A 23675-nucleotide genomic window follows, 5' to 3' on the forward strand; every position below is an offset into this window, starting at 1 on the left:
GTGCCTGCCAGGAGCAGAACTTGGTCTCCTGAGTGAGAAGCATGGAACAGGGGAAGAAAAGGGAGAGAAAGTATAAGACAATTGTAGTTTTACAATCTCCTTTTTCAGCTTGCAAACTGGAGATAAGAGCAGACAAGCTTTATGACGGTGTGAAGAAATCAATACTTTTTTATTGATTCGTGTAGCTGCAGAACTCTCACCCAGCAGAAGCACAGGGGTCAGGGTATGAGTACATGACTGTCCTGCTACACTGCCAGTGTGGTCCTCAGAAATGATGCTATTTGATTCACCAAGGAAGAAGTCTGCTCCATTACAGGGCTACAACAACAGCAGCTGACCCAGGATCCCCTCTCAGGGGGGGGGAGTTAGGTGCTGCAAATTATCCACTGCATAGTGGGGACTATAACAAAGATAGTGGCAGCTGCAGATGAAGGCACAGCTTCACACGAGGAAAAGAAATGCTTTACAAAAGACTATTTTGAAACGATTTCACAGAGCCTAGTGAGACAATGCATGTTATTCCCAAAAGAAAGAGGTCCACCAAACTGCATGTGAAGAGTGACACAGAAGTAGGAACATCAAAACGAAACATCTGGGAAAATTAGCTAAGAAATGGCAAAGTCAAAAGAGAATGAAGTGAAAAACTTGGGAAAAACACCTAGTTTTGAAACAAAAGGATCTGGAAACAAAAGCAGTCAAAATTGACTATGGAATTAATGAAAATGTGAGTATGAAAAATAACTGAAGCCGACTTGCAAGGCTTATGTTTACTTTATATTTTGGTAAATCCTCCAAAACCAGAGTCTTACAGTTGTTTTGATTTTGCAGAAACATGGATTTCCTTAATTGGCTTCTCTTGGGAAATTTCTCACCTGCTTCAACCCCTCGGAGCAGCAGTTCATTAGAGAAGTGTGAGTGAGGCTCTGTCACCATTTCCAGTTGCTGCAAAGCTGTCGAAATGAAAAATGCAAAACTTACTGGAAGGTCCTTCTAATATTATGGCCAACCTTTGAAGGTGACATTTTATAGCTGATTTGATTGTGCAGCAATGGACCTGACCTTCATGCCTTTCATTCCCTGTTTCTTCACAGAGTCCATTATCACTTGTTCCAAATTCTTTCAACTTATCTTTGACTTTGTTTTTCTTTCCACTTCACTCCCAGGCTGCACCACCTAACACCCAACACCTGCTTTTGATGTCACCAGATAGGGACAATGGACATGAAGTTATTTCCCTTCACGAGTCAAACCTGGAAGGTCTCTCTGTTGTTCATTCTCTTTCCATTGCAGGTGCAAATGTCCTTGTTGTTTTTTCCCACTTGTGAAGAAAGGGCAAATGTCATATTCACTGAAGCAAAGACTTTGCTTTGAAGAGGTATTGATTTTTCCTTTTCCTCTCTGAAGCTTTGCCATGCTCCACAAAAAGCACGTCTCTTGTTCAGAAACTCTTTGGACTGAGAGGCAAGAGGGGCAGCAGAACCAGCAGGGCACAGTGGGAAGTTGGGACATCTTGTGGGGAATCACAGTGATGACAGCAGCTAGAAAAAGAAAGAGGTCAGGTTTATTTTTAACTGCACTGTGAGAACAGTCGTGGATCAGAACAAAGCCAAGTGGGAAATGGAGCTTTAATACCAAACTGATTGCTCCTTGTCTAAACCTGAAGATGAACATTTTTTTAGGGTTCAGCTGCTGGCAACAAGATACTGAGGCCACCAGAAGCAACAGCTTGGCTAGAGGCTTAACCACCAAGAGGACAACACTGTGACTTTTATATAGATATGAGCCATACTCTGCCCTTTATTGAAGCATCAGCATCAGATAGATCTGCAGAGAACTTCTCCTGAATGAAGGTCCCATGCTACAACAGAACTCCTGTTTAAGGCATCAGAATTACTTTGTTTAGAGCAAGCCTATGCAACACACAAACAGCCAAAAGACATTTATTATGCTCACACATATCGCAAAGAACCAAAATGTCTCTTTTCCCAAAATGACTCTCATAGATTTCTTGAAGTCTGTAACCACATACACATATTAATCATCTGTGCCCTGCAAAGTCTTTCTTCCCTAATGAGAAGATAGTTGCTGGCTTTAAGCCTTATTTAAAGGTAGTGCCTCCCACGGGGCATCTCCAACACTCTTCCATGGCATTTTGTTATGCTGACACAGAGGAAAGAATGTCACTTATTGAAACATCAATGCCACTTCTGCCACGCTTCTGCATTTCTCAGAGCTGTCAGGCTGGGAGATTTGGTCCTCCAAAGCTCATTAGATAAACAGCTGCTGCTGGAACTGCATGTAAAATTACTGGAGCTGCCTTTTCCAGAGGCAGTCAAGTAATAATTATAGCAGATTTTCCCAGAGTTCTTGAGATTTTTGTAAATCTAGTACCTACTGTAACCAGGAATTAAATAACAATAGGAATTATTCCTCATGCTAGTTAGTATGGGCTCATGCCCACAAGAAGTAAATCAGCCTCCCTTACTACTTTGTCCTATTCAGTCACATCTCCCAGTCAGGAAGTTCTTTAAAACCTAAAAATCTTTAAAATGGCTTTAAAAGTCTCAGCTATTTTGAGAACTGTGTATATGCAACAGCTGGAAATGAAACCTTTTTTTTAAAAAAAAAAAACAAAACACCTGTGAAAAAAATCCAAACCAGCAATGAGAGGGCTGTGTTGATTAGAAGGATGTTTTCTGCTACTCCTTTGTATGGGAAGTGATTCATTAGGTGCCATCCAAAAACCATCTTCACACTGAATAAAAGGAAAGTGTCCTGGGGTCACCAGGCACTACAGGAGTAGCTCGAACACCCACCTGCAGCTGGTGATGCCACTTGTCTGTGCACTTCAGCCTCCCCCAGCACATCCATCTCTTCCTGCTGCTTTTCCTTCCCCCTCCAACCAGCTCTACCTGTCACTCCAATTTTCTCCAGGGATAGGAAGTATCTTCAAACTCCGACACCCTGCATAGGGGAATAAAAGAATAACTGATACTGTTTGCCCCATCAAGACCCAAGCACAACAAATAATAAAGACACAAAAGCTGTTTTGGTGTCCTGGGTCAGCTTTGCCTTTACACAGTTCCCTGCAATCCTTTTCAGGGCACATCACACTGTTCACTTCAGTTACCTGGCCTCTTCTCCGTGTGCATTTGTTTTCATTATTTGTGTCCCCTCCTGCTGGTTTTTTCTGACAAGCTTGGGATCTGCAAGCTGCTTTCCCAGACCTTTAAGTAACAACCCATCATCAGCTGTGCTGTGTATGGGAGGCTGCAGCTTGAATTTGTTTTCACAAAAGGCACATCACCAGACCTGCCTCATCAGCACTTACCTAGTTTGCTCACACCAGACAGAGTCAATTTGCAGACCATGCCTGCTGTTGACCCTGCTGTCTGCTCTGGATTATTCCACTCTGCCTCCACTTTCTAAAATGAAATGTTAGTATTTTTACTTGCTGGTTTTAACTCTTGCATAATTGGGTACAAGCTCGTGCTGGTACGGATCTCTCCAAAGCCAGGGAGAAAGCCTGAATGCAAAGGAGCTTGAGTGGGCTTGTTGGTACCAAGAAAATGGGTTTGTGCCATTCTGGTCCTACCCATCACCCACAGATAACTGAAGGGCAATAAAAATTTCAGGTGCCTCTATTCCTTCTGCCTACCATCATGCTGCAGAGGCTCCAGCTCTTGGGAGGGGATAATCATTGATCTCTCCTCTAAATGGATAATGTTTAGTAGTTTCATAGGCAATGAAGGCATCAATATCTGCCAGCTTTTATACCTCTCGGACCTCAGTGTGTGGCAAATATTGCTATCAGTTTTATCTGGTTTGATCTGTTTGTTTTTAGTGCTTCAGTTAATCTGATTGCAACACACAGCATGAGGTTCAGGGGCTTGGACAAGTGCAGCCAAGGCATTCATGGAGCTCCTAAGATACAAGGGAGCACATTTTGCTCTTCATGATACCAAGGACAAGAATCAGTTCTCTCTCCAGTAAAGTTTACAATTATTTAAATGAGGGTTGGCTCTACAGCATGTTTTTATAAATCCTGTGGTCTTACCTACTTGTGAAATAGATGTCAGAGGTCATACAGAAGTCTAAAAATATTCACATAAACCCACCTTCAAGTGCTTGACATCCATCTGTCTATTGTACATCTTCATGCTCAGCACAGGTTAAAACAGTGCAGCTCACTGTGACCATGTAACCAGAGGCTGCTAAGCTGACAGAAATAATTTTTTTTGTGCTGCTTACAATTATACAAATCCCTTTGCTTTTGAATGGTGTTTGAAAAGACAACACATATCCTTTTCACACCTGAATTGGTGTTCCCACCACCCCTTGCAGTCCATAGGGGAAGGTTTGAAGCCTCCAAACACACACAAAAATAGGAGAAAGAGGAATGTCTGACTACATAAGAAAGGGACCCCACTGCACCAGAACAGGCAGCTCATCTTTTTTAAGTACACCTATTGTGTGTTAAATGCATCTAAACCCATACAAAGTATGAGCCTACTTGACCAAATCAGCTCAAACTGGCAAAACACAGCAGTGCCACAAGAAACCCCCATTCCTGCTGCTGTGCCAGACTGCTCAGTAGTGGTTTGATCCCTGAAATTCACTTCTCTGGGCTGATTTTTTTCCTCCACCTCTTCTTCCCTGCTTTCTCTTCCCTACAGCAGCTCTCTATTCTGCATTTCCACTTTGCTAACTTAATCCCGAGGACCTTTACTCCTTACAAAGTAACAGCACATGGAATAAAATTATGTGGAAACAGCAGCTCCTGTAAGCCACATGACTGTGGCTTAACTCTCAAGAATTTTGGAGCTACTTAGAGAGAGAGAGAAGAAATCAGAAGAAAACCTCCAGCCCATCTAGCCCCCTCCCAAGGCAGAATCCATTCTTAAAAACACTTTCTATGCCACAGAAAGCAGATGCAACCTGCTCCAGCCTTAGCTACCCAGACCAGTGGAAAGTTTCTGTGCTACGAAGTATTTAAAGTGAGGATTGTTCTTCCCTTCCTGCTGCTTCAGAGCCTTTTGTGTTTAATTCTTAGCACTGCTCCTCTATTTCCTTAGCCATAGGCACTGTGGTAGTAAAATAAATAACCCACAGAACCAAAAAAACCCATCTATCAATAATATACATACATACAAATAAATCATGATCTCGGAAAAAGTCTTCAGGCTCTTATAGTTAGTTAAGCATATCTAAAAGACAAAAAAGATAGCATTTTTCCACTTACTTGGGTTCCCTCTTTGTCACCAGGGAATATCAGGTAGCAGTAGACTATGATTAACCCAGTATTAAAATTTTCCCTACTATTTTGTTACTAACTTCACATAAAGTCTCATCAGCTTCCTCATAGGCACCTGATACTGGGTATTAAATTTAGGGAGAAAGAATTTCATCCTGCTAACCTACATCCATCCAGGAATCTACAGCAAAACAAGGTCTCACAGTCATATCCAAACTCTCAAGCCATCCTTCTGTTTTTAGGAAGAGAAGCAAGAGGCTTTTTCAAGTTATAAAACAGTGGAAAATAGGGTTTGATGCTCCCCATCTGTACTTCATTCCCTGCTGCTATTGCAAGTGCTCATCTTTCTAAGTTGCAGCCAGTGGAAATTTTCCTGTTTCCTGCAGCAGGGTCAGGAGGAGCTCAGCTCCCTGGGTGGCTGTAGCAGAGAGAGAAACTGCAGCAGAACCGACTCCAGATTAAAGGTCTCAGTGGCCACACACAGAAGAGAAACACATCAACACTTGACTGAAGTGTGACCATGAGCTACAAAGTATTATTTGCCTCTTTCAGCTTTTAAATCTATCAAGCTGGGGAGATTGCAAACCTCTTCTTACTTCTGGAAGCAAACACCTTAGCTCAAGGTTTGGGGTTTTTTTCTACAAATTTGCACCTCCAGCATCTTTCAAAGGGAAAAATGACCATCTGACATGTGTGAGGATAGTTCAGTGACACTGTGAACCTCCTGTGCCTGTCATTCCTGACTGATGGAATTTTGGCATTTATGTGAGACAGTAATATGAATCATCTGTGGAGAAGAAGGATAAAACTGCTCTTACCACAGAAGCAGTTTGCTTTTGGCTTAAACCCTCCCCCCCCCCAACACACACACATTAAAGGAAGAGGGAAAAAAAGGAAATATAATCGTACTCTTGTGAGTAAAGCACTAAATCCCCAAACCTGGCTTGCTTATTTTCTTCTTCTACCACTTTTTCAGTTCTTGAGCACCTGTAGCCATGATTCAGGAGAAGAAACAAATGGTTCCTATTATCTCCATCTTCTATGAAGAGCTGTCAAGGTGCACTCACTCTGCTTACTGACTGGGGAGAGAAAAATATATTTATGGCATAATTTAAATAGAAAAAAAAAACCAACCCAGTGCATAGTTTTACATGGAAATGTCTCCCAGCTGGCCAACAGTAGCTGGATGTGGACATTACTTACCTTTTTTTTTGGTGAAGGGCCATGTTTCCACTTTCATTAAACGGCTCTAGATTTAGCTGTATGCAAATGAGAACAAAATCTATTCATCTGCTTAGCCAAATTTCATCTATACATAGAAATAACCTTGTGATAAGTAGAAAAGCTACACTGTACAAGCAATCAGTAAAATAATACCTGAAAATGTATTTGGTTGCAAACAAACCAGAACCTTTCATATAGCCTTAATTGCTTTAAATTACTGCCAAAGTTTTTTCCACAAATTAACAGATGAAATAGGTACATTGTGCATCTCACTCCCCCCAAAACTGCCTCTTACCAGAGAGTTCTGTCCCACCTCCATTTTATTCCAGGGAACATTTATGGCAGATACATTGTACTGGGTCTGGCCCATTACTTCTTTGCAGTCACAAGTTTTTCTTTTCCATCCTTCAGGACCATCAGACACAATCACACTCCTAGAACAAGGCTGCCACACTGACCCAGTGCTGAGACCAAGCTTACAAGATTTGCTGAAAAATAAAAGTAGATTAGCTGATTTTGCAGTATCACAGTGGTGAGTCTTGGGCCACCAAGCGGGAATACCTAGATAAATGCCCTTCTCTTTGCAGAAATAAAGATGGATAAATAACTCAGGGAGGTTTGGAAATATCCAAAGGCTCCTAGAAGCTGTGGTCATAACTGTTTAACTTTTACAATGACCTCATAGGAGTTCATACAGATTTCTGAGCTGATCCTTTTTTCAGTAAAGTAAACAACAAAAAATTCTCATTAACTTCCACAGCAACTGAACAAAATAATTACATGAAAAATGTATCTTTTTTTTTTTTTTAAATAATAATGTTATTAGCTCACACAGTATTTCACTAACATTTTGTTAATTGAACTCTACCATTATCACTTGTGGTTGCCAGTATTATCAACTTCCACTTGAATAAAAGCTACTGGCTCTTATGGCTGTAAAGCAGAAAACCTGAATAGTAACTGCCCAACCCTAGAGACACAGGAGCTCCACATTTATTATTTTTTTAAGTGGCATAATTCTATAGTTAAGTTCGTAAACACTGAGTGTCTGGCATTGCTGACACTGAGAGGGTGAAATTCAGATGAAAAAGAAAACCCAGCTATTTCTGTTCTGGATTTACAGCAAGTGTGTGGCTCAGTTTTGTGTCTCTTCCCTTCTAGACTGAAGCAGAGAAGAGCAGCCTTAACACTGCTGGGAAGTATCCCCTTGGGTCTTTGACATACAGGTCAACATAAAGATTTGAGGCTCAGAAAGAACTGAATGTTTCTTTTTCAAAAAAGAAGATTTCAACATAAAACTTAGGTCATGTAAAGGCTGCTAACTATACCAACCTTTTCTTAGCATCAATGGAATTACCACGGATTTTTTTTTAATATTTTTTTTTTTTAACATAGGAAGCTCTACATGTATGGCCTTACAAAAATAATACTTTAGAGCATGTTTTAGTGCCTGATAATGCTCATAAATCAGGTAGTTCTACTTGTAGTAATTTCTGTGAGTGGGTGGTGATGTGCATGAGAAGATACTGGAAGGTGAGAGGAGCCTTGGTGAACTTTTGAGGTCCAGAAGCAGATCAATAGCTGGTATAAATTCTCAGGGCTTCACTGATTTCAGTGGTCCTATGATAAACAGAAGTTCAGTTGGTCCTAAAAAAAATGGCATCAGTTGAGCTTCAGGTGAGAACCAGTGGAGAATGCAGAATCAGGTACTGGTGTCACCTCCACACCAAGCACTTGCATTTCCCTTTGAACTGACTCTGCATGGAGCAGAAAGGTAAAATTCCCTCTTGATTCATGGTTTTTTGAAATCTATCTTGCCTGGAGTAGTGCACATGGTATGCATGTGGAGAGAAAGCTATGCATATATATTTATATATAGATAAAGATGACATAGATACACACACAAAAAGGCATTTTCTGTGGCAAACAAATACTTACATGGCTTCTACTGCTGTGATTGTGCTTCTGTCTTCAAATAAAAATTTAAAAAAAGAACATTTCAAGACAATGTATGAAATTACTTGTACAAATGTCCTTGCACTTCGATGAGGTTTTTCATCTCTCCCATTAGTAAAGGAAGGTAAACTCAGAATAGGCTGGAACCCACTATTTACATATGATGCTTTAATTCATTCTAGCAACTAAATCTTATTACAGAAATTAGAGTTTTGCATGTGTATGAGTTACTGAGACTTATAATATCAACAAAAAGGAATGAAGCCAGGTTGCACGTAAAAATGCTTCCTTCCTAGGTGATTCTCAGCAAGTTTTTTTCTAAACATTTTCCCCCAGATAAAGTTTATTACCTTGTCCTAAACATTTCCCATTTCACAGAATTAAGTTTTTACTGAATCTGTAAATAAGAAATCAATTACTATATAACATTAGCAGAACCTAAGAGAAAAGGAGCCTCATGGCTGGTGGTTGACTCATTGATTCTGCTGCTCTCGAATGCTGAGTTGAATGTTGCTAATTTCAGGTCTCCAAACAAATGCATTGATGTGCCATTTATTTGGAGGCCTCAGAAGGACAACTTAATCTTACAGTGTTATTATTTCAAAAAGAGAAAGAGACTTTTAATGTTATTTGCAGAAAGTCCCTCAGCTTAGAGACTGAAAAGTAAAACAAAACGGGCTATTTTGACAAGAGCTTTGAACGAAAAATAACAAAACCTCTGCTGGGAATTTTCTGCTAATCTAATTTATTTGGGAGCAGGTTTTCACAAGAATAATTAAATTATCTAATGTTTACTTATAGTAAAAAGCAGTGATATGTTAACATTCGATTACAAGAAAAAAGGGGGGAAAGAAGGCCAATATTTTAAACTAACTTCATAGAAAGATCCCACCAAGTTACAAACATCAAAGGACTGCCATAATGTTTGGCAGCTTCCTATATATTCAGCTCTTTCATCTCCTAGTGAAGTTTACAGCAGAATTTCCAGCATCTTCTGTGCAGTAGTGTCTTTAAATCTGTGAATGTTAGACCTTAATAATTCCCTTTTCCAGGCTATGTCAGTAACTAAAATAACCAATAACTAAAGTTGTGTGATATAGGAATCCATCTTTAATACAGACAAGGAAAACAACAACTACACTTTCCTAGGGGATAGGATATTCCAGTAACTCATCCATGCCCTGAAAGGCTTCAGTGGGTAGAAAATGCCACATGGAACCAACTGAGATACCACTGAGCAAAATGTGTTTTTTATCTGCTTTATTTCTCCTAGAAATGTCAGCACAGCACATTATATTGCCTGTAATTTTAATAGATAAACGAGACAATGATTCCATTGTTATTTTTTTTTTTTCCAAAATGGTAGAATACATTTTCTTAAAAAGGTCTGCAAACATATTTACAAAAGTGTGAAAGCAAGAAATACAGGCTTTTTATAATTCTTCTGAACTTCCAAAGACTGACTGATATCCTAATGTTACTGGAAACCTGGTCCAAGGATGATACACAAAATTAAACATCACACTCAGTTTTGCTTTCCTGTAGGCTACCAAAGAAAACAAATCAGACAGATAAATACCTTAAAAAGAACAAACTCATATTCCATGAAGCATAATGAAGATATTCCCAAACCATTTCCTATATTTTTTATTCTGTTTCAGCTTCAAAACAGCTCTTGGTCTTTCTTAATGTTCAGTTAAAATGTGGGACACATTCTTACTTTTGGAAGGCCAGCTGCTGTAATGCAATTATAAAATAGCCACTGAAATATCATTCACAGTATCTGTATCACTTTTTTTCTACTTTTTCAAACAGGAGTGACAGAATTTGTGGTGTTGCCTTCATCTTTCACATTTTAAATACTGTTGGCTGACAAAAATAAAGTGTAGTGTCATGCTTGGTTTACCTAAATCATTTATTTTGTAGCTAATGAAAATAAACAATTACCAGATACTGTATATAGAGAGATATATGGCCACAAATAAACTAGAGAGAAGTTATTCTGGTTTTGAGAAAGTTAAGAAAAGCACAGAAAAATCATATTTCATGAATATCCTTTTTTTTATGGCCATCAGTATTTTTGTTTTTTGGTTTTTTTTTTTGTTTTGTTTTGTTTTGTTTCATCAACATAGCAAAATACAATCTTCCTATTAAACAATAATTATCAGATGGCAGACAATTCTTTTTATTGGTTTACATTGGCAGGTCACAGTCTAAAAGCACAACCACATCAGGCAGAAATTGCACACAGACCATCCTGGATTTTGAAGACAATTTTTGATGCTTCTACTGAAAGAGCTTGATCTAAAACTGGGGACTGCAAGACTCACTAATTAAATATATGGATTTCTTTTTTCTTTCTCATTTTTTTGTTTTTTTCTTTGGTTTTTTTAATAGCTAAAGAAAACCTCTTTATTTCACTTTCAGCTTCAATTTTAACATTTGCACTTGATGTTAGCAAACACACGTTGAGCTTCCTACCAGTTTCTGATGGAAGTTCCATCACCCAAATAAAACCCAGAGAGTTTTTCTTCTGCCACAAACTACTGCAGATTTATTTCAGTGAGGCCTCTTCCTTGGCTTTTTTTCCCAAGGGTTGGTATTTGTATTTTCAACTTATTCCTGAAAACTGGGGGAGATTTGTGTGTAATACTAGGACACAATCAGAGTCACAACGTCAGCACTTCTGTAAGAAACAGCAGTAAATGGGACTGGGCTATAAATATGCAGTTGTATTCATTGTAGAAGGCATGTTCATGTCTTCAAAAACCAGACTGGTCTTAAGATATTACTCTTTATTTGAGACAGTTACCATTACTTCATTAAAAAATGACAAAACAGCAATAAACATTTTAGCTCTTTAATGAGCAAAGATCAGGTCTCTTAGCATTGGAATAATATTCGTTATCCAGATTATCTTTATTTCACTCAGTGACCAGTAATATGGCCAAGAAGTACAAAGAAATTTTCCATCAAGTAGTATACAATTTTTGTGTGTAATAAGCTTTCATTCTTGAAAAAGAGTAATTGAAAAGAAATGTTTCTGTTACTGCAGTTAGTTTGTCAGAGAAAGTTCTTCACATTATCTTACAAACTATCAAAATTGCTAGTAATTTGAAAAAATGTAAAAAAAAAATCACATAACTTTAGTCTAATAGAAATATAGTACAGGAAAGAGAGAAAGTATTTATCAGGGATGTGCTCTTAAGTCCATCTCAATTATTTCCTTGTATATAAATGTACATCTGATTACATATACAAACGTTTTGAAAGGATCATGGTATATAATTACTGGAAAGCAATAGGGGAATGAAAAATTTCTTGTGATTTTTAGAACCTTAATATCAAATCACACAAACATTTCATGACATAAATTTTCCCTTTGTTGGCTCTCTCCCCATTTTTACATAGCCTCTTTTTTTCCACTCTTGCCATCAGGTCCAGAGCATTAATTGGAATGGCAAATCTAATGTATAGCAAAAAGGGAATTAACTTTATATTAAATATTATAACTAAATTTTTAACATGCAACATGAGTTTAAACAATAAACTGAAAGGTGTAATCGAAGCAGTAATATTGGGGCATTTTTATATTGCAAAATATTGCAATTTTGGACACACTTTGCCTTACCATTTTCAACTAGATATATTGTAACTAAATCACAGCAAGGTATAAATCCTTCATCAAAGGACATTCCATTAAAGTTATGCTAAAGTTAGAAAATATTTAGGTGGAAAGGAAAAAAGAACATTTATAATACAAATTTTTTGTCTGGGATTCATAGCAGTCCCAATGTACACCTGGTGTGCCATAAATACCTTTAACAACTGTTGCAACTCCTTCTAGTTCTGAAGCTACAGTGAAATATTTTCCTTTAATTACTTTTGCCCCTTTAAAAAAACTTCTTTAGGTTGTGCCAATTGATGGAGAAAGCTTCTAATAAAAACTCCAATGGGATGAGAAGAATTTTAATTACGGCTTAATCAGCAGCACAGCCACCAAGCATATAAATTATCATGCACATCGTGCTAAAAATATCCAGTTTCCTTTATTCCCACAACTTTTATACTGACAGCACTTATGTGATAATGTTGTACCTGCCAGGCTGTAAAACCTCTTGGACTGGCAGATTTCAGCATGAGCCCCTTTCTAAGGCCTTAACAGCATTGGTGCTTTGTGTACTTATTCAAATATGTAAATATGGTCTACACAATAAAACAGGTCCAAATAAAAACTGGTGAAAATTATCTGACATTCCATTAGTGTGTCCCTTGTGCATATTTATAGGTTTTTAAAATTTTCAGTCATAGTTCTTTCCTGTTTGTGTTGCACATGCCTAATTCCATTATGTAACTTAAATCTTCAAAAAATTAATACTTGAATGTGAATGAAAAAGTATCATTCAGGACAACTGCTTCAAGCAATTGCAAACAGTTGGGTTTTTTGTTTTTCTTTTTTTTGTTTTGTTTTGTTTTGTTTCTTTCTTAAGTTCATTTGATATATGTACAATTCATTTTTTTCCAAAACCCCAAATGTTCTTGATATGTATATTCACATAATATTCCTCCATATTTAAATAGTAAGAGTCTTGTAGGTTGAAAGCCAAGTAATCTTCAGTAATATCACCTACTGTAATCCATCAAAAAATAGAGTTTGTTTCATCTTGTCTGGCTATACCCTGGTTGTTGAGTGTGAATGGGGGTGGGGATGAGGATGGGGCAGAGTATTGTTCTGTCCTCCAGTGAAGGTATTGAATGTGTGTAGGGGTTGAATCCCTGGTATAGTGTTGGGGATCATTGTGATGGTGTTGGGTGTCATTAAGGGAATATCATCAGGAGACCTTCTCATAGCTAGGGTGTAGTCTGGGGGACAGGCGGTCCTCAGAACCACCTCATGTGGATGGATGGACTCACATTCATGATCCAAGTCAGTGTGCTTCATTTGGAGGGACATTATCTCCTCTTCTTGTGCATGGGTAAGATCATTGGTAGTCGTGCGTTGTGGGCTACACCTCCTGTGACCGTCGTGTCTCCGCTTGTCCTTTTTGTAGTACAGTGCTGCAAAGGCCAAAATGTTCAGGAACAGCAAGGATGCACCAACGGCAATAGTAACACTCAACTCTGTGGAATAGTCCCTCTGATCCACGGAAAACGGGCTTGGCTGTTGCTTGGGATCATCTTGTTTGGCTGTAGGAAAGGCTGAAGTAACAGAAACAGAATTTTTCCTCGTTGGTCTGAAAGTATTATCAGTTGATGGCACTTTAGTTGTGGTAGAGGTATACTGGGAGATGTCGTTCAGATTGTGCAGATGAGGTACCAGTTCCAACCAAAGGTTCACTTTATTGGCCCTATAATGTTCTTTGACTCGTGGTTTTAATCCGATGTGAAGATACAGTTGGTCTTTCTGAGAATATCTGGTCCATGCTACTTCTTCAAAACGATTTGGTTTGGTATGGATGAATTTTGTGTCTTGTGGCACTGGCTGATTTGGGTCACTGAAAGAAAGAAAGAAAGAAACCAAAACAGTCTCCGATGTTATGAAGTATTTCAAAAGGAATTATAAAATTAACATAATTAACATTTTATACTTAATGTTTGAGCCTCCCTTTGGACAGAGTAGAATGTTATTTCCTAAAATCAGAGGCCTTAATAATTGTGATTAGAAGCAGCATTATGCAAATGAACCCTTCTTTTACATAGACTTCAACAGCTTCCCTAGTTCCCCCCCAAAAACTGCCATCTCCCCTCATGCTGAAACCTTTTGCTGCTGAGGAGAAATTGCCTGCAATGTGATAAGGAGGACAAATGTCTCTGAGAGAACAGCTTGAGAGGACAAGAAGTTTTTCTTTTCTTCTTTAGTAACCTAAAGCTCAGCATTTCAGTTCCTGTGTAGGCTCTGTGGCCTTCCAGAGGTGGTAAAAGACCAAAGATAGAAAAGTGTTCTGAATGATCAGTGAAAGCAAAATTTACTAAAAGGACAATTTTTTTTCAAGCTTGAAGACAGGTATTTTATGGACAAAAGTGTCAAATTAAACCAAAATACATTATTAAAATAAGCTATATTATAGAAATGCAATATTTATGTCGTTTCTTGTCTCCTGAAATTAAAACATTAACAGTGGTAGGGTAAGGTCAGGTATTAAGGTAACCATTTTTAACTGTACATATATGTTAAATGCTTTGGTTTGCACTTTTCTGGGGATCCCTTAATTATTTTTTGTACAAAGTACTTGTTCAATTGCTCCATGCAGAAAGTTCACAAAGTTATTTTTCCCTCTTTCCACTAGAACGTGTAAGTGAGCTAAGGGGCACTACAATAAACATAAAAATCCAACCCAGTTCTTAATCTCGTATTCATCCTACAAACATGGAGGCACTTCCAAGGAAAAGCACTACATCATTACATCCAGAGTTTGCATACAAGACTATTCATTATTTGGTTACTCACCCAGTTTTTGCAAAGTTTGTCCAGTATGTCATCACCACTGCACTTAGCATGACATCATTTTTGGAGAAATTACAAGGAAATAATTCAGTAGGGCCAATCATGGGGATTCCTAGTACGTAAGGAACCTCATCTCCATGGGCTGCATCTGCCCATGCAGGTACCTGATCTGTCTGGCAATGATGGTAGAAGGCATAGAAATATGTAGGTGATCCAAAATTTGAGTGAAGATCTGCTGTGGCCACTGCTGGTGCAACCCACTGGTGATCAGTAAATAAAGCCAGCAGTGTTTTCCTTCTGGTCTCAGGATTGTGTCTATCAGCCCAGTCTGTGTACATGAATTTAATGGTTTCCCTCAGTATATCTTTGCCTTCGGGGTAGCCGTATAAATTATCGACAAAATTCGAAACTGCAAAGTCAAAATCACTAGCTGATATGCCATCTTCACTATCCACAATGTTTTCCACAAATTTCAAGCCTTCTCCTTGGTTAACTCCCAACATGATGTCGTAATTGAGGAATTCTCCTTGTTCCATCAGGATCTGAGGATCATCCGGGATCACGTCGCCATCGATTACTGGTCCAAAGGCTATGTGGTACCTTGCTGGTTGAATGTCCTGGTCCACAAGTTCTCTGTAAGGCTTCTTCTGGAGACATTCTACCAACTCTACAGTGTCTGACATGTTGCAACCAACTTTAGTAGCCAACATCCTGGCGTATTTTGCAGGCTGAAAACTAACTGCCCAGCTGGAGAGAGCTGTTCCACTTTGAGCTATTGCTCTTTGAAAAAGTCCTGCGGGGAGAAATATTTAAAAACTTCTGAAGTGACCTTGAGACAGCTACATACTTGAAAGAATCAAAGGGGTTCTTTGAAACAATAGAAAGCTGGGACAGAAGAGCTACTTGAATCCTAATGGTACTTAAATACAGAAGATGGGGAGAACTGGCTGTCATTGTACCTACAGGTAATGTATACAAAATAAATGCAGCATGTGCAGGAATTGAAGCAAATGATTCTACCTCAGTGTAGTGCAGCTGGAGGAACAGATTTTCAAAACAAACTCAGGAAAAAAAAAAAAAAGTGGCATTACCTTATATAGGATAAAACTTAAAGAAAATTCCTAAAGTTAAAGAAATTTATAGGTGGGAGGAAAAGTCCACAAGTCTCTGAAATGGATTGAATTTCTGGGTACTGTTCAAGCCATTAGCACCATGTGTACATACAGCTATGTGTTACATGAACCTAATACACTGCTTTTCAGTGTTTTGTTTGGGATTAACCTTGGTTTGAGAGGTGCAGTGGATTTGAATTGAATATCATAGTAAAAGCTTATATTCTGCAGTAAGAGATGAGAAGGTGCCACGCAGCTATTAAGTTTGTAAGTGTCTCAGTCAAGATCTTGTCTTGTAATGAGTTTTTTTAATGAAGGTTTATAGTGATAACAATTACATAAAAAGGGAAACGATATATTTTACACTATTTAGCTTTGTAATTCAGAGATTTAAACATATGTTCAGGTATTCATTTAGGGGGGAGATGGAGAGAGTATGATCTGACTTTGCATATCAACATGCTGCAAATCCCAAAGACTTCAGTGTAATTAATTTGAATTTATGATGATTTAACTAGCACTCCAGACCAGAAATTCTACTCACAGAAATATCAAAATGTCTATAAAATGATGTTTTCCTCTCCCTTCTTGTAAGCATTTTTAAACATATCATGGATGACAGCCTCATCCCTTTGTAGGCAGTGAATCAACCAATTTTTTTTGCTATTGACTTGAATGCAATCAGAACTCCACCTGTGTGCCCATGCTCTGTGTTGGGCCTTTGCCTTTTTCTGCTCCATCTGAGGCAGGTTGTTGGGTAAGAAAATGAAGACAAATTGCTCTCCTTTACTGCTCATCTCTAATATCAGAAACTTAGATTATATTTAGGTAACAGTGGCTTCCCCCCCCTTTTTTTTTTTAGTATTTTCATTGAAGTACATCCAGTTCCTTTCAGCCACACATCTTATGCACTGATGACTGGAAAACATCTTCTACTGGACCCTACCTCCTATGGCTCACTGGGTTATACAAAATAGTCTATAGCACATGTAAGTGATGCTGATGTAAGATAACATGGGTCACAATTTGGTTTACTTTTGTTGGTGTAACCCCACTGAGTTTAGTGGAGTTCCTCAGGGACTGGAAGTGACACCTGGCCTCATTCACATCATTTTTCTAAGAATGCATCTTTGGTCCAGTGCTTGATGAATAGCTGTACAGTCCCATTAAAGAAACTTGAGTTCAGGTGCTGAGGTTACTTTGGAATTTGATTCCAACAATGCAAAAGATGGCTTTTACTTTGATAAGTAACACATTGCTATTGATAAAAAACTTCCATAGCCCCTAAACCAAGTCAGAGACATTTCTGTCTACCTATTCCAGTAGCTGAGTCCATACACTCAGAAGTTGGTTGGATTCAGCTGCTGGCAGGAAATATTTTACAGGCTTCTGAGGAATTTAAAAATCATTCTAGCCTGCATTAGGTCCAAATCCAAGAGTTAGAAAAACAGACAAATGTAGGGACTGAAATATGTAAACTCAAGCCTCTCCTTAAATTTATGAGGAGACACATCCAAGGTACTATTTCCTTGCAAAAGATGAGTAAAAAAAAAGAAAGAACTTGAGCTACCAAGCAAATAAAAATATATGTACATGTGTACAAGGTCAGATATTGAGGTACTATAAATCATCTCAAAGTCAGTGGAATTATCACAGAGGATCCAGTCACTGTAATGTAACCAAATGACAAAAGTGAATTTTCAAAAAGATGTATTTCATGATACTTCATAATGCTTCTATTTTGCACCTTGTGTAAAACTGTTGCTTAATTAAACATTTTTGAACAGGGACAGAAAATATAAGCTACTTATTAAGAAACTGCTGATATAAACACTATGGCTTGCTAAGTGCTACATAAACATTAAACGTTGGATTAAATAAAAGTGGTCGGGCCCTCTGGCCATAAAGTTATCTCAGGAAATGAAACTAAACATCCCTTCTTCTGCTGAAGAATGCTGATGGAAATATTCCTCCTCTCAAACCATTTGGTGAAAAACGAACCAGAGAATGAAAAATCCATTCATTCTGTCACATAATTTCTGACAGAATTTGTGTGAACTCCATTTTCACCTGATACTGTGCATGATTATTAGAGTTTATGGGATGCAGATTGATGGCAAGATTTAAATGTTCAATGGACCATATAGCTTTGTGACTCCTATTCAAAGTCTCACCAAAATAAATAATAATAATACTTTCCATATATTTATCCACGTTTTCCAAGCACTTGCTGAAAATGGGTGCTGTTCTGCCCACTTGCAGATGGGCAGCTCTGAACAAACACCATCTTGAAACAGGCTGAATGCTTCCTCTCAACTCACGAGGGATCCTTTCAAAGGGAAAGGAGGGAAGCAAAGAGAGCATCCAAATCTACAGCTTCTGAAAGAGACTGGCTAATACTGCAGAACAAAAGCTGTTTTGAAAATGTTGAGATATCTGAAAATGTTTGGAAACTTGAAATAACTTTTCTTATTTGAAGCTGACCAAATACTCTAATGTTTGGGGTTTCTTTTAAATGGCAGGTCAAACAAGCCCTAAGTGAAACATATGTGGGGTTGTGCCTCCTGTTTAATGCAGATTTCAGTTAATCATGTTTTTGCTTTTTCATAAAATAAATCCTCAAAAACTTACTTTTACTGTTCAAATTTACATATACATCCTTATGCCCTTTCCAGCCCCTTCCCAAACCCTTTGATCTGCTATGTCAGCAAATTACTGCATCAGTTTCCTGAAATTCTGCTCCTTGCAAAATTCTGCCACGTGTTTGAATGTGCCAGGGTAAAATTTGCTGGGAAGTGGCAACATCAGATATTGCCATCTATGTGGCACTTCACATCAATGTCATGTTAGATCCAGAATATCAAGATTAGCCATTTTATGAGTCTATGATTAAAATGAAGTAAGAGTTAGGTGAGGAGAAACCAGGTCTCCTCATTCAACCTGATGAAAAAAGATGGTACAGTGCAACCCACAGGATAATGTATTGAGCTAAGCCTTACCTATAGTTCTTATAGGTCAGTTTATAAATTAAATGTGTCCAATTCAACTCCAAGTAGTTATGGAAAAAAAAATATTACAAATTACATGATTCTATTGTGGAAATACATGGAAATTCTGACCACAGCCTCATTAGACCTTTCTTGTAAAAGCTAGATTTTTTTTCTTCATTTAAAGTAGTGCAAAGGCCTGATCTAAAAAATCTGTCACTTCTATTGACCTCAGTGGGCTCTGCATCTTGACTTTGGGTAGGTGCAGTTCTTTTAATGTCAGTGAAATTATTTTTTTTATGACTGACCAATTAATCCCCCATGGTGATACAGCTGTATAAATCAGTGGAGGATTGTATGCACACAGCACAGTGTGATGTCCCTGGTAAAACTAAAAAATACAGATAAAAAGATATGAAAACTGGGACAAAAGTAATGTGATCAATAAGGAATAGCCATGCAAATGAGAGAAACCCTGTGGAACCTGGGTACAAAAGGAGGAAAAAAAGATAGGTGCCTCAGAACATGTTTTTAATTTCCTGATATCTGCCTCAGTCAGAGAGAAAAGGTGTTAGTTATGGAATAGGAAAAACAGAGAAGAAAATCCATTTGCAACTTGGATGCTTTGACAATTTTGGATCATGCATGCAAAACATTCAACCATTCTTTTATTAGATGACAGCAAGTGAAGTTCATGCAGTTTCAGACAAAAGATTTCTGAACTACGCACTTGTTTCCTTCACACAAAATAATAATTTTAAGCATGTCAGCTGTTAGCCTAAAAAGATAAATGGTGTCATTTCAGTTTGCTTTAAATTCTCCTCCTCATGAGAAACTAAACATGCCTTTCATGACTGACTGAATATAGTTGACCTCATCTACTGTGAGCATGAGTGACTGGTTTTCCAAAAAGAACACCCTTAGGTAGGAAAGAAAAAGAGACAAAAATGATGCACCGAGAAAATGCTGTTCAGAAGTCTGCTAAATAAGTCTTCCTACAAAACTCCATAGGAAAAGAAGAAAGTGACCCAAAATTTAAACATGCACAGGAGAGCTGAGGGGAAAGGCAGCTTGTACAGCCTTTAAAAAGTTTGCTTAATATTGAGCTGAACTCAACAGTCCATAGGAACAAAGAGAGTATACAGAGCATCACATAGTACTAATGGTGGTGGCATGCAGACACCAAAATTGTCAAAATTTGCAACCTGCATAATACCTTTGGTTGAATTGCTCCAACGGTTACCTTCAGAATAATGGGATAAAGTCAACAGATTGACGCATGAACCGCCTGCACCAGATCCAAAAACAGTTATTCTTAGTGGGTCACCTCCAAAGAACCCAATATTTTCACTAGTCCAACGCAAAGCTTGAATTAGATCAAGGAGGCCATAGTTTCCTTTTGCTGCTTGGTCCCCAGTGCTCAAAAATCCTGTCAACATAAATGAAAAAAGAAAGGGTTAGCAAGTGAATAGTCCTGTTGCAGTCTTCTAAGTATGCTTTCAAAAGTAAATGTCATTAAATATTAAGCAACTAAATAATTTTTCATATTTGCTGGTCAACAATTCACTACTTTGCACTCTTTCAGAAAAAGATTATTTGCTACTTAGTCCTTGGACCATGTTATATTTACTGTAGGGGACATGAAGATACATCCCAGACAGAACACTCATCTAAGTCTTAACAGGTCAAGACATACAAGTCCCAAAGACTTTGTGTTGATTGCATCAGCTTAAAAGGAAAGGTTTAGAAGACAGATATGCTGCAGGCATTTTATAAGTGGTTTGGTCAACTGTGTATTTTAGTTCTACACTCAGAGGCATGAGCTTTGTGCATGGCTGAGAGGCAACAATTTCATTTCTCTAAGACCATGGTTGGTTATGTCCAGGCAACACACTTTTCCTTCTGTTCTCACCCCCAGAATAAATGCAGCTTATGGCACGGGACAAGTTGAACAATGTGAGCAGCTCTCAACTCCCTGAGCTCCAGCTCATAGTCAGTAACCTGAGTTAATTGAATCTACATTAAGTGGATAAAGACAATTTAAGCTGTTTCCATGACCCCTTAACATCAGAAAGATAAGAGCTCAGGGCTAATCTGGAGCACAAGAATTGCTCTCCTTTATTCATACTGGAAGCAAAACGGTGAAACAAGTCAGGTGCAAGAATGGCTGTTTTACACTGCCCCCAGAGGTACCCTCATATTTAGTATTGCTGTTCCTCTTGCCATTAGAGCTTCCTGCCTCTAAAAGATGAACAACATAAACTCTGAAGAAAGTCTCCATTGACAAAAGATTGTTTTGGATCCTATTTGGGACATTCCCAAGTTTCCCAATTTAATAAACAAATGTTTAAATTATACCAGAGTTCTGAAGTAGCCCAGCACCTCCATTTGCATATCAAACTGATTTAGAGCCTCACTAAACTGGTGGTGTAACTGTTTTTCAGCACATGCTTTGTAGAGAAATGCAACCATTACAACAATTAGTTCCACATTAATTAGATATTAGTGGCTCTTCTACCCTCGTCAAAGTACTACTGATTTCACTCTCTGGAGTGCACACAGCCTACTCAAAAGACTTTTACAGTAGTTTTCCAGACAAATGGTTCTCAAAGGAGTCCTGCTGTTTCATTATGACAATAAAAGCAGCTTTTGATACATTTCTAAGAAGAAATACATACGTGCCTATACACATAGAAAGTAAGAATTTAACAAGAACACAGATAAATTCATACATGTGTCTATTTCCATACAGACAATGACCATGACATTTGTTACCCTATTTTTATTATGATTTGACCTCAAATGGCAAGCTCACATTTGGTGTCTGGCACAGGTGTAGACATTGACACCACCAGACCCTCTGTGCAGTAAACTGCAGAGAAAGCTCATTGGCCTCCCTGCCTATGGAGTGCCCTGGGTAGGGTGAGCAGTTTTGTTTGTGTTGGTCAATCCTGGCTTTTGTTACCATGGAGAGAGAAGAGAAAAGTGGCATAAGGTGCCAGGCCAGCAATTCTCCCACTTCCAGACCTAATGTACCAAGTCTAATGGGAGTACATCATTCACTGCAGCCACAGTAAATTGTTACTGTGATACTAGACATTAAAATATTTACCATTCTGCAACTAAACCCTGCCACACTCTCTACTTCACTGTATAAAAAAGCCAAGTAGCTTCACTATCCTAGATGAAAATCTCACCCTGATATTCAGGGAAAGCCCAGAAACAAAGTCACAGATATAATTAATTCATTGGCATTTTAATATTGCAGCTCAGTACTGAGTTGAGATGAATCTGATATTATTTTACTCTGATTCACTCTCTTTTGTTTTCTTCTGTGTAGCCAGAGGAGCTGGCATGCAGGTCTCTGTATATGGCTCCAGTATAATCCTTCCAGCACAGAAGAATTCATTCCTGTCCTCACTTTCCACTAAAATGTAACCCATAAATTCTTTTTCAGGACCAGAGAGGAGATGCCTTTGAATCTATGATAGCAAATCTAAAGAAAGCCTCCTAACCAGTCTCAGTAGCCTTTTTCAGCCTGCTTGGAGTTGAGGGATGGGACCAGTGACTGAAACAAAATTAAAATGCTAGAATTAAGGGAAAATACAGGATTCTTGTATTTACTGTGGCTGCACATGCTGGGAAGGTCTTCCCCTTTCTATGCAAAAGTACATGACTGGAAAATCAGTGAGAAATCAGCTCATCATATTAAGCACTTAAGTCACTGCACTGATTTGAGGGGTCAGAGGAACTCTGGGCATTGAACATTCTTGAAACACAGGCAGCAATGAGATGAGAGCAGTTACAGCAGTTACCAAAACTGTTCAATAAATAAGCCCCTCCTTGCTTTTCTCCCATTCCTTGCTTGCAGATCCCCTGAGCCTGGGACATGATCTTCTCTTCAGCAGAGCTACAGCTTTGGTTAAAAAAGATCCTGGAGAGTTCTCAAAGTGATTCCACGGCATTTATTAGAAAAGAGATGGCTGGGTATAAGCTGAGACACAGTGATCACCCTGAAGGGAAACAAATGCTAACCCTCACAGTTTCTGAAATAAGTGTTTTCTATACTCTGCATAATATGTAGCAGAGTGGGAAGCAAGAGAGTCTTTGGAAAAGCAACAGATGAAAATTATAGGTAAAGCCTCAAGGCAATCCCCAGCTGTTAAATGAGTTCACATCAAGCCCTGAAGCTTGATGGGGAAGTGGGAAATCCTTGGGAAATTATAAATACACCAGTTTCAAAGAACCTTTGTCAAAAAGATCTTGAAAAGACAGTAAAAGAAGAAATGCCTCCTGCAGTTACCAGGAAAGTTGGACTCAGTTCAGGAAATGTGCCAGAAGGGGGAGCTTTCAGTTTATTAAAAAAAAAAAAAGAAAAGAAAAGAAATATAAGTTATGTCCTCCTAATTCATCTATATTAGACAAATTATGTCTTGTGTCCAGAACAACAGCTCCAATGCAAAATAAATTTCTCACACCTCCTCAGCAAGACCCACCCTGGCTGAGCTCCAGATCTGCACAAGATGGATGGTGATTGATGTTGACTTTCATGACATGAAGCATTTCTCTCTCATTTTTCAGAACCATAAGAAGCCAGTTAATATCTCCACCTCTTCATGCCCTTTCCCCTTAAATGCAGTAGTATCAGCACAGCTTAGAAACATTCAAAGTGTCATGAAATCAGAGATGGGGCTGAT

At 38.4% G+C, this 23675-nt stretch overlaps 1 protein-coding gene across 7 annotated transcripts in view; it reads right to left on the bottom strand.

The window, feature by feature from the left end:
* Positions 1 to 11280: 11280 nt before the first annotated feature.
* The window catches only part of NLGN1 (neuroligin 1), a 266450-nt gene continuing 254055 nt past the window's right edge, over positions 11281 to 23675 (bottom strand). For 4 of the 7 annotated variants that reach the window (XM_030456076.1, XM_030456073.1, XM_030456074.1 and 1 more), the window contains 3 exons: positions 20195 to 20407; positions 14883 to 15672; positions 11281 to 13929 (listed from right to left, as the gene is read on the bottom strand). In XM_030456076.1, coding sequence (XP_030311936.1) covers positions 13107 to 13929; positions 14883 to 15672; positions 20195 to 20407 — 1826 coding nt within the window. In that variant the 3' untranslated portion in view covers positions 11281 to 13106. The remainder of the gene's footprint in view (positions 13930 to 14882; positions 15673 to 20194; positions 20408 to 23675) is intronic. The other 3 variants (XM_030456077.1, XM_030456072.1, XM_030456078.1) reach the window with 1 other exon arrangement.

Source organism: Calypte anna, chromosome 9 (genome assembly GCF_003957555.1).
Source record: "Calypte anna isolate BGI_N300 chromosome 9, bCalAnn1_v1.p, whole genome shotgun sequence".
NCBI lineage: Eukaryota > Metazoa > Chordata > Aves > Apodiformes > Trochilidae > Calypte > Calypte anna.